The sequence below is a fragment of the Lepisma saccharinum genome, chromosome 1 (genome assembly GCF_977018435.1).
Source record: "Lepisma saccharinum chromosome 1, izLepSacc3.1, whole genome shotgun sequence".
NCBI lineage: Eukaryota > Metazoa > Arthropoda > Insecta > Zygentoma > Lepismatidae > Lepisma > Lepisma saccharinum.
Genome location: NC_139229.1, coordinates 62,765,258 through 62,777,626, shown reverse-complemented (window position 1 = coordinate 62,777,626; position 12,369 = coordinate 62,765,258). Strand labels below are relative to the sequence as shown.

Sequence of the window (12,369 nt, the reverse complement as noted above, 5' to 3'; positions counted from 1 at the left end):
CTATCACTTGCTAATAGCGAAGATTAGGATGAGTGATATAATTAAATGATGAAGAACCATGCCCAGACCGGGATTCGAACCCGGGATTTCTGGCGTCGTACCGTGCTGTGCTAACAACTAAGCCATGAAAGTCTGCTTTACATGAAATTAAAAATTTTCACTTGTGCTCTGGTAACTCGATTACGAGTTCATATCGAAATAAAAAAAATAATAAATATATATATATATATATATATATATATATATATATATATATAAGCTAAAAATTCGAAACCTAGGTAATGACCACCTGGCTCATGATCCAGTGGTTCAAAAGTCTATAGCGCAAATTTGCCAACACGCACCTGTTCTGCACACGCACTTTGTACAAAGTCCATTGCGTCAGCCACATTATAGAACGAAGCCCCTCAATGAAAACCCAATATTGGTTTTTGAAGCCGAACTAACGACGCCATGACAATGTGGCGAAAACAAGAAGGCAGCTGCACAAGTTCCATATGAATTCGGAACGCCGGCCGCCGTTGATATGATACGTGAACAGCCTGATATAGCTTCCAGGCTCCCTGGAAATTTCCAGCACCGGAAAAAAACTGAGTTGGCTTTGTTTGTAGAAGATTAAGCTGGCGGGTACTGACAACCAGCGGAAAAAAACGTATCCCTTTCCAGAACACAATTTCATATCCTACAGACGCCTTGAAATTTGGTTATTTAGCGTAGTGTTTCTGCCATTTTTGGCTAATTGCGACGATGAGGATGAATGATGATTTTGGCAAGGAAGTTGACGACAAAAAAATCTAAATAAATGACCTCTGTAATAAAAAAAAAAGATTTAAAAGACCTAATTAAAAAAATGATATAACATTAATTTTCGCTCCTAAATGAAAGCTGGACGTTTTTTTTCATAAATTGCACAAGAGTAGTGGAATAATGCGATAAAACTAGTTATTTGCTGTTAGTCAGGTCTCATTTGATTTGATTTTTGTTCATTGTCACCTTTCTGTCACTTTTGGATAATTGGGACGAAAAGGACGAGATGATATGATGGGACACTCGCAAAGAACAGCCCTGCTAACCACTCCGCAACGGCCTGATACCTTAAAAACCATGTGATCCTACAGGTAATATAATTTCAACATCATATCTTGTTAAATTTGACATAACTAATAAAACTAAGCAATGAACTACGTGTATAGGGCCAACGAAAATGCGTTTCACAATGGCGAAGAGAGAGTAATACACTGAAGACAATCAAATTTTATGGAAGGGTAATACCACCTCCCCTACACCACGCACACTCGAGAAAAAGTTTCTTCAATTTATGATTATTAAAACAATCAGTTTTTATCCAAAGGCGGGGAGGGGGTTAAGATAGAAAACGTTCGTATTATATAATGAGGCCCTTCCCTGTACATTGCACCATGCCATAGGGTTCCACGCATTCTCAGAGGTACGAAGAATGTATTTAGGCGGGTTCAGGGGGGTCCGAACTCCCCAAAATACTTACCAAGTACTAAAATTAATGAATATATAATTTTTAGCATTTGTTGCATAATCGAGGGTTATTAATTTCCGCCTAACTTACTGGAAGATAAGGATTATATTGGGATCATACGGCTTTGAATGACAGCACCTAAGAAGATTTATGCACACTACTATTTATGATATAATATGCATAAAATGTTAATCAGGGGCATCAACTGGATCCAAGATCCTTTTTTGTTATTTAATAAATATTGATTCTCTATTTTCTTTTACATTAATCTCCTTGCCAGGGCAGTAGTTTTTATACAAATTTTGGCGCTCTTAACTATAAGTAAGCTAGATAATGAATATGTGCTGTTACATCTATTCTTATACGGTCTTTTTTACTTATTTATGTAATAACAATACAATATTAATTATATTATTAATAGACCTATCAATTACAGGGTGGTTACTCTAGGACCATGATAAAATTCAAGTATAATTCCCGGTTTTGAAGGCAAAGTTTCAAAAAAATTCAAGGCCACAAGCAGAGGTTTTCTCTATTTCAACCTTGCGTATTGCAGCTTCTCAACACTCGCACCAGAGGCGCAACCACGAACTCTTATCGGGGGGGGGGGGGCAAGTACAGGATAAACGTACCAATAATAATAACATGACTAACTATTATTATTAGTAGTAGTAGTAGTGGTGGTGGTAGTGTCAAAGACGTTATCATCCCCGTAAATCACACAAAAAGGGGATAAAAGTCAGTGTTAAAGCATTTGTGTTGGAACAAACTTTTTTAAACATTTTTTTTAAAAAAAAAACAACTTAAATTTCACATTCATTAATAATGGAAAACAAGTACATAAACTGAATTTTTGAATGGCAGAAAATGCATTCCGAATATTATTCTTTTTGTACATATAACATGTATAACTTTCACGTACAACATATGTTTTACACATGTTCAAAATGGAGTGATGTAAAATAAGAAAATACATTCCAACACTAAATTGTGTACGTAACCAAAATTTCTTTAATATTATATATATATATATATATATATATATATATATATATATATATATATATATACACACACAGCATGTGTGTCTATTATTTATATTCATTACATAATCAATTCATCTACATCATAACAAACCAACAGCAAAAATTTTATAAATTGTCTCGCAAATGTGCACGCTCCTTTTCCTCCCAACAATTGTTCATACATTTAAGACAAAATCCATTAAGATAAGTCTTATTTCTCCCTCTGGTAATTTACAATGCATTACAGAAAACTATCATATTGCGGGTGAAGCGGACAAGAATCTTTTTAATCCATTTTTTTGCAAACTGAAAACAATATTGATTTAATAGGGCGCAAATAATTTCACAAGGTGCCATCGCATTCTCTCTTTTACAGCTTTTATCATTTAGATTGGTCGGCGGCCAGGGCCGACTCCCGCCAGTCCCTAGCTACGGCTCTGAACTTGACGAGACTAAGAAAAGCAGGTATTGCGAGCGAAGCGAGCGAGCGAGAAAATTATGAAATGTACCTTTATTTGCAAAAAATTTGAAATCGACGGAGAAAATTGCCCCTCTGTGCCCTTGGACATCAATGTTTGCCCCCTTGCCCTCCTTAGAATTGATTTCCATTCAAGGTTTGGGGAGGGAGGGGCAATGACCCTCCCACCCCCCTGTGGTTGCGCCACTGATATGCCCACAGAAATATAGTAACAATAAGAAGTATCTGTGTGATTCCAACGTATCCGAAAATTCTAATTTAATTTAATTAAATGGTAGGTATATTTAAAACATTTAATTTGTGGTCCTTCGTTTACACTTGCCATTTCACATACTCACACTCGAAATACATCTACAAACACAAGTCACGCAAATGTTTTGGGATATACTCTAACCTGCGAAAAATTGTTAATTGTGTAAGAATTTCAAACTCAGATCTACCTAATCATCTTCAAGAAATCTTATCTTGTAATAATCTTCCGTCTGTCAGATCGCTCTACAAAGGACAGTAACGAAGTAAACAGATCGAGAGAATTCTGTTTTATTTTTCACACAACATTATTTTCCTTCCTCGATAAAAATGAAAACAACTTGAAAATCTCGCTTCTGGGCATTTATCAATATGTATAAATTCAATAGGATTTGGATTAATAAAAGTTACAATTTTTCACGTCTATGGAGAAAAATTCAAGTAGAATTCACGCATAATTCCCGGAGCCAATAATTCACGCAGAATTCCCGGTGAGTAGCCACCCTGAATTAACGTATTAATTTAAACAGTTATATTATATCTAAGTATCTGACGCACTTTATTCGGAACGCCCCCCCCCCACGGAAAATATATTTCTAGATACGTGCCTGGGTGTACTGTGATCAGCACCACGCCCCAAGATCGCGTTTAGGTACCCACTGATAAAGTGAACCTCAGAGCCGCCTATGCAGTGACGATGTAAAGAAAAAAAACCTTTACGAAATCGCACTCTCCATAAATCTGGCTACACTTATGCAGTGACACGTCCTACCAACCGGAACACCGTGGTTCGGGAAACGTTCACGAGATATATATATATATATATATATATATATATATATATATATATATATATATAAAAGGTATCGCTGTAGCATAAATTACAAAATCTCCAAAAGCACTGCATTCCTTCATCTAAGACTTTCTTCCTTCAAGATTTTGTACATTGCATTACGTGCCCCTATAATGCAAGCAACGTAGATACAGTGAAGTACAATTCGATGCGTAGCGTCCAGGCTATTTAACTTTTCGCCTTTTCCGCGCGGTTATTTCTAAAAAGAGATTATTTCTGAAATTATATGCAATGATATTATCACGAAGATATGACATCGTGATAAGTTCTTTCGATACCACACATTGCATCAAGACTCAAGCATACTGCATTCACGTCGAGTTAAATCCAGCACATTTCATTAATATATTTTATACAGCGCACTTGCACGGGAAATAATTAAACTTGTTTTCTATTCTTTAATTGAACGATTCAACCATTATGGAATTTTAAAAACACCCATTTTTTTTTTTGAAAGCTGCATCTTTCTTGTTCTTAGCTTGAACCAGGGAAAGTTTAAGCAGTTATCACAATAAACTAAAAACTTCTCAGTCAGTTTAAAGTTTTGTCACGTTGAATTTATGCTCTTGAATTGTGTATTTTCAAATATTTGAGGGTAGTATATGCTCTCATTTTAACAGTATTTTGCGACATTTGCATTATCTTACTTGCCATGGACGGCCGCAGGATTTTTTCCAGGGAGGGGTGAACAAAGTATTTTTTTTCCAGGGAGAGGAGACATGTTTTCCCCCATAATAATGATGCTCCCTCAAAAAACATTGCTTCAGTCTCAAATTACGCGTATAATGTTTCTTCATAAATTACTTAGACTGAAAAAAAAATTGTGTGAAATATGTAATTTTAAGTGACATTCATTTTCCGGGGGGAGGGAAATGCACACACACGCGCGCGCGCACGCCATTTCTTTCCTTAAAATATACTGTTACTAGTCTTACTCTCCCCAATAGGTGGGTATCATGTGGCGTCAGGATTCACAGCCGCCATGTTTACGGGCATTTTTATTTGTCGTGTGCAAGGAAATATCCACCGCGTGGTATTCGTTAAGTGCACCAATTACACGTTTGTTTTAAATCACGAATGTGTGTGTTAGTACGCTGACAAGAACTGGCCTCAATCATGGCTGCTCGAAGCTACAATGTAACAGTTTGTGACGTAAGTGAAACGCACCGATAGAGAGGTGCAGGTACGGCGTTCCGCTAAAATAAAAAAAAATAAAAAAGCACTGGTTTTAACTATGTGTATTTCTTGTGCTTTGAACTTGTACACGAGAATACTGCCCAGCTTGTTCGCATTATAATGTACACGAAATCCTTTTAATGCGACAGAGGAAAGAAACGCACGCTCTGACGTACAGGCACCTAAATTGCGATGCAGCGATGCACGTATCTCTCTGCAGGAGATAAATGTTGCAGGAAGATGGGGTGGGGGATGTAATTCGGACGTGAAAATGTTGCAGGAAGATGGGGTGGGGGATGTAATTCGGACGTGAAAAGAAATTCCCGTGGTTTCGGCGCGCATTGGTTTCTTTGAAGTGGACGAAAATCCTCCTACTGCGTTGTAGAAACTGTATCAAGAGTGAACACAGTTCGAGAACGAGATGAAAAGACAAAAAAAAAAAGCCCGTACCAGTGACAGCTAAACCATCTCTGTACACAAGGACATTCAGATTGTAATGTTACATCGAGTAACTGGCGCCAGTGTCGCGTCAACACGCTTTTCTTTTTTCTTTCTTTATCCTCTTTTTATTGCAGATGCGAGTACCGCAGATTCAGAAATGTCACAGGGTTATCTCCCTTTTTCTATGTCGATATAATTTCAAAACAGACCATAGAATGGCTGTATTTTTTCCCAATGGTTGTCGACACTTTTTCTCCTATTGATTCATGGCTGAAAACAAGCCCAAGCTAAAATTCAAAAGCCAATACAATTCTGGTGGACGAGTAATATTTCAAAAGCGAATAAACCTTTGAAATGTAATAGCAAAGTCAAAAATGAGCTCCAAGCAACTGTTTTGGAGAGAGAAACAATGAATAGGCAAATAGGAAGGAAGGCTATTTCTATTTTAAATGCATTTGACGCTGTTGCAATTTTCACGCGAGTTTACAGAAAGGCTAGTCTCTTGTTTTCCATAGCGGAATGAGAAGTTTTTGAAAACTGATGCGTCCTTTCAACGGTTCCAATACAATGTGCTTCAATACATTTAGCAATGAAAAATTAGCTTGGTTTAGCTTGAAATGCAATTCTAAATGTATCTAAACTCAGATTCTTCTAGAATGCTTTTGAAAATTGCTAGAGAATTTAACAGCTAAAGAATAAACGTCAGGTAAATATCGCACCCTATCGTTAGTTGCATGCCTCTTGGCGGTTGTCAAGATATTTTAAAATTAGAACTATATGTTAAATGTAATGCATGTCCAAAGCAGACCAAAATGAAAAAGAAAGCTTTTATTAAAACAATAATTACTGCAAAATGTTTAACTCAAATGTTACTGCTGGTGTATTACAAATCGTTGAAGCAGTGTCAAAATCACTAATGTGCAAATGTTGACTTTTCACCTAGTGCAGTTTGCGACTACTTCATGGATTCCTATGCTAACTTATGTGACCTAAGAAATAGATACATATTTTACCGATGCTAATATTTACTTTGGGATCTTGAATATTAAATTCCTGGTTTATGCGACGAAATGTAACTGGTATGTGCACCTTGGTGGAAAAGCAATATGTGCAGCTATCCTAACATGTTTTCTTAAGTAGCCTAGGCAAATATTAGGATAATAACTATATTACTTTCATTCTTTCTATCACATCCTTCCATTCGCACTGACGCGTTCAACCATATCAAGAATGAGAGGAAACATTATGCTACATTTAACGAATTTCAAACACTATTTTCAGCTGTAAATACACATACGATTTTTAAAAAACGTGATTTACACACGGCGTGGTCAGATATCTCTAACTCCACACATTGTTAACAATTTCAAAGCGACAAGTGATATGCCCTAGCAGCAGGTTTGAACAAGTACTGTGTAAATAGCTGAAAAATTATCTTTGCGGACAGACTATACAGTAAAATGGTCGCCTTCTAACTGATGTTCAAACTGCATGTGTGAATATGAGCGAAAGATAAGTCTGCTTAAAATGAAAGCAGCGTGTCTTTTAATGAACATAAAGTTCTTTGTAATTGAACAATATGAACGGATTCTTCGATTCTCAATAAAACATACACACCACTTACCTTCGTTCAGCTGCCTGTCTTCGATAACCAAAGTAGCTACTGCAAGAACATGCACACAAAAACCTTTTCTAGCAGAAACACAATTTACAGTTAATTTTGGTACCGTAATCTGAGTATTAAGGCAGCGTTTCAAAAAGTAGGAAAGAGTGGGAATCTAAAAAGCAGCAGAGAATGAACAAGTGCAGCCTTTTGTACACAAAAAACACTGGTCAGCAGTGTTAATGGTGTTCTGATATTAAACATACTTAATGGTAGTATAGGAAATGTACGGAATATATTTACATTCGTAATAAATTAATTTTGACTACGTTCCAGGAGGTAATAATTTTAGGGTTATTTGCTTTGACCTACTCCCGAGTTTTATGTATAATCGAATATTTTGATACTGCGCTATGTGGCGTATAACTACGCTGCATGTTAACTACTAAGTATTTGAGCTACTAACAGAAATGTCATACTGACTTGGAAAATTTACTTGCTACTTATATAGCTAACCGGAATAGCTTTTCACGATATCTGAAGTAAACTTGACCCCACATCTTTAAATTGTTCAATGAAGGCAAAAACAAAAAGAGTGTCGCTCGCTAGTGTTCTTGCTCCAGTGTTTTTCTTGTGCTGAATGCCATGAATCAATGCTAATATACAAGGTCAAGTAGTGTCAGAGACTAGATAGATATGGTACAGTGAACAAAAAATTTGCCCTTGTACATTTTCTCCGATACACTTCTTTCTTTTGAATTACTTTTCACAGTTTTAACAATGATCGAATTGTATTTCTGCTAGCACAATGTTAATTATTAAAAAAAAACATATATTACATATCATGCAGCAAAAGCAGAAGTAATGAAATGTTAGTAGTAAAGTTTGAACAGCTTACTGCACGCCTTCTCATCGGAACCATCAGTGCAATCTGCATTGTCATCGCACATCCACGTGAGGGGGACACACTCCCCCGGGTGCTCCTTGCAGGTGAACTCGTCTGGGTTGCACACCTTCACACCTGGAAGGAACCAGAGAAACCTTTCGTTTAGTACAAATGTTCCCCAAATGACATCGACAAACACTTACTGCAGCCTCGTTCGTCCGATCCATCCTCGCAATCTGCTTGTCGGTCGCAAATCCACGCAAGAGCTATGCAGACGCCGGGTGAACACTGGTACTCACGTTCCCCACAGTTTTTGGTTTCTGAAGAGATATTGGTAATGCACATGAAGGAAAAGTAGAATGAAGAATGGAAAGCAAGTTACATGACTAAAGAAAACACATTTAAAAATCATTAACAGTACATATAGACGGGGTCTAGATAGTGGAGGTATAAATTCTTGGCTTTGGGGGAGGGGTGTCATGCATTATTTCGTTCAGGTATGAACAGAAAATATGTTGTGGTGGGATTAAATGCACGTTTCACAACTTCTGCACCAGTATACATAAAAATCCATCGCTTAAAAACACGCAGGATGTAAGAGAAAAATTAATTAAAATAGTAATGGATAATTTACACGGTACTACACTGTACGTTATTATTATTAACAGTAACTAGAAGAAAAACACAATGAATAATTCATTTCCACACACCATAAGCAGGGCCGGGTTTTTTTAGCGATAAACGCGAAATGTAACAGATGCAGCAAGTAGTATATGCACGGTTTATCACAAATGGACTGATTTACGGCTGTAACTTTGTCGCGAATTTTCGCGAAAATTTACCATTTCTGCGAAAATTTTCATTTTTACGATAAAAACGAAATAATTGCATTTTTTACAAATGTATTTTTAAGATATATATATTCGATTTGAAGACGTTGGCTGCAAAGGAATGAGAAATCATTTGGAAAGGCACAGTAACCCCGAAAGTCTTATTTTTTATGTGCAGGTGACAGGGTTCTCCTGATCCTTTGGAACATTCCAATTTATTTAGAAACACATTTTCAGAAGGTGAAATTTATTTTTTACTATTTTTAAGCTTATTTTCCCAATAATGTTGCAAATATTATGCCTTGTATAAAATAATTCATTGATTTAGTAACATTACATATAAGTGCATGGCATTAAAAATTACCACGAAATTTTCACGAAATTACTGCAATATTTTTAACTATAAACACGATATTTCATATATTTTTCACGAAAGTTTTGAAAAATGAACAAAAAAAACCGGCCCTGACCATAGGCACATAGTGGTCTCGTCCGAAAAACAAACTCATAACAAAATTTCAGGTTTATTAAAATGTAAGTTACGGTACTTCTGTTGAACTTCAAATGTTTTTTGCTCCCCGAAGTTACGCTACTGCCTCACATTAGTAACTGGTGTCTATCCCGAGCAGTAATGATTTCTCATTAATTGTTGATGCATTTTGTAACACATTAGTAGTTTTCTCGTCCTACAACAAACATCATCTTGTTTGATCTTTAAGTACGATTCCAAGTTTTCTAGTGAAACGATTTAATGTGAAAATTGTGAAATGAGAGGCATTGCATTAGTACATGCCCTCTCATACAACGAGTTTCTGAAAGTAAATTTATCAATATGCTACTTTTTTTTAACGGACAACAAATATATTTAACACGTGAAACATTTCTGGATCAGTTGAGTATATACCGCCAGTTACACACATAAATGTGTGAACGCTCGCAATGAAGACATTTGCATTGCCAGTAGCAGTGTGGCATTAAAAAAAACTGTTAGTCTATTGTAGTATGACCTCATTCTGCCAGTAAAGTCTTTAAGACGCAGTAAACTTTATGCTTGACAAGACACTATCAGGCAGTTTTTTTTACTGAGGAGAAAAAGCAGGAACTTGGATAAGCACAAGAACAAGCATTACAGTTTTTCCATGGTCAACAAGCTTCGGCATTAGTGTCCTCAGCAATTTCTTAGGTTAATTTGAAACAGTGACCTCGCAATTTACTCCCTCCCCAACTTTCCTTGAAGGGTATGTTGAAGGGTGACTGTTCTTTATTTGCACTTCAGCTGATATTGTCACATCTTAACATAGGCCAATCACTGAACGATATTTATTTACTCAGATTATCAAATAAGCAACTTTTATGATATTGGCAACCCTGATATTTAAAAATAGGAGTTTTTATACTTCGTTAAATGCAAAGTAAATTCTGATTCCGTGAAAACAGCTTGGCCAACTTATTAACCTCTCTAGTCCTTATAACATTTACTATAGCCCACAAACACAAGTAGATAAATCTCTTCTGGCATAATAATTGTAGCGTACGAATTTCAACTGTTTACTCAGGAGACCTAACCCGTTTTGGTTCTTAAAGGTTTTTTCCAACTTCCAGTTGTTTTGAAACAATTCAAGTAGAATTTTGAAGGAGGGATGGGGAAAATACGATGGGGAATATACGAAAGTGTTTCACTGCAAATCGAGAAATACAAGAATTGTGCTTAGTGTCAATGGCGCGGAAAGTGTTCAGGTGGTCATGAGAATTACGCCGTGGCTTACAGCTGGCAAAAGAGTATATTGCTCAGATTACAGCTCGCAGTGAGATGTTTGATTTCCTCTCTCATAGTATCAATTAAAAACTAAAGTATTATGAGGACTTGTTTCACTGGCATCAACAAATTGTGAATGTCATTTATTTCATGGAAATTGCTCACGAGTTACAATATGCAGAATTAAAAACAAATATTACATTATTTCATTACATAAACAATATTACATGACTTCCATTAGACCTGGAACGCCCATGTCACAATAATAAAGATATTACACACCAATTTAGCAATATAAATGACAATTTTTGAAACTTCTAGTTACTTCAGTTTCTTTCGTCCATTGTATTAGTTTCATGATGTAGGAAATTATCGTATTATGACCAATAATGTTTAATTTAAATTAAATATGGGCCAGGAATGTTTAGCTGTAAAATTTGAAGGCTTTCTTAAATGCGTGTGCCCTTAAATGTGAACCAATGTGGCCACTGTACTGGAGTGAATTTTAGTTAAATAGGAAGGTGACTTGAACATAATCATAAACTTCGATTACTCGTCAGTTTCGTATTTTCTAGTTTTCACAATTTTTTGGCCTATAATCTGATTGGAAACACCGTATGAACACAATTTTGGAAAAGTTTATTGTTTTGACCTTCCCTTAAATTCATCTACAACAGCCAGCACCTACACCTAAGCTTGGACCAGTGGCGTATCTGAAAATTTGACCTGGTTTAGCGCAATGATTCTTATTTATTCTATATGTTTGTTATACACCCTATCTACTTTAATTAGATGAAATAGAAATGCAAGACCAACGTAGGCATGCAATTAATACAAACTTCAAATTGTCAGACAATTTTTCATACAATTCTTCTACCTAAAATGGACCTAGATTTCCCTGTACCAAGAAAATTTTCACTCCATGTAGTAAAACTGCCTCTTGTCAAGCGCGGTACAGAAAGCAGGAAGCTAGTTTTAACAGTTTATACAATATACAATGAGCAATTACACATTAAAAATAAATGTACATATAACAATATGTGAAAAAAGCTGGTTAACCGACGGTAAACGCGGTGGAGATTACGCCACTGGCTTGGACACTTGGTCACGTGTGTCATATCAGGTCTAGTAAAAAAGGGGAGGAGGCATAGTTAGATATTCGACGTATTCTCTCCCTTTTGCAATTTATATAAAATTAGGCTGTAATTTTCCACGATCTTGACAACGTAACCTGCGCTACGTCGTATGACGTTAAAGTACAGACAACAAAACATTTCACAATTTTTGTATTTGTGCGTCGCCATACTCATTGTTTATCACTGTTTACGCACTACGAAAGCACAAAAAAAAATGCGTTATCTGGCTTCTCATTTACAAGACTGCCATAGATAATATAACCTTGGCTTCTGCACAGCGAAAGAGATAGGCGTAACAGTTGGGGGGGGGGGGGTGAGGTGTGATGCCAACGGGAGAACAACGCACGGTTGTTATGTTCAAATGCCTCAGAAGTTAAGTGCAAAATCATACACATACGTCGCAACCAGAAGGAATGGCTAGGTCATTTCACAAAATTTGCCGTA

At 36.3% G+C, this 12,369-nt stretch overlaps 1 protein-coding gene across 6 annotated transcripts in view; it reads right to left on the bottom strand.

The window, feature by feature from the left end:
* Positions 1–12,369, bottom strand: part of LpR1 (Lipophorin receptor 1) — a 261,835-nt gene that overhangs the window by 45,729 nt on the left and 203,737 nt on the right. For 4 of the 6 annotated variants that reach the window (XM_083132003.1, XM_083132007.1, XM_083132008.1 and 1 more), the window contains one exon: positions 8,216–8,338. In XM_083132003.1, the coding sequence (XP_082988129.1) occupies positions 8,216–8,338 (123 nt within the window). Of the gene's footprint in view, positions 1–8,215; positions 8,339–8,406; positions 8,524–12,369 lie in introns of all 6 variants that reach the window. The other 2 variants (XM_083132004.1, XM_083132006.1) reach the window with 1 other exon arrangement.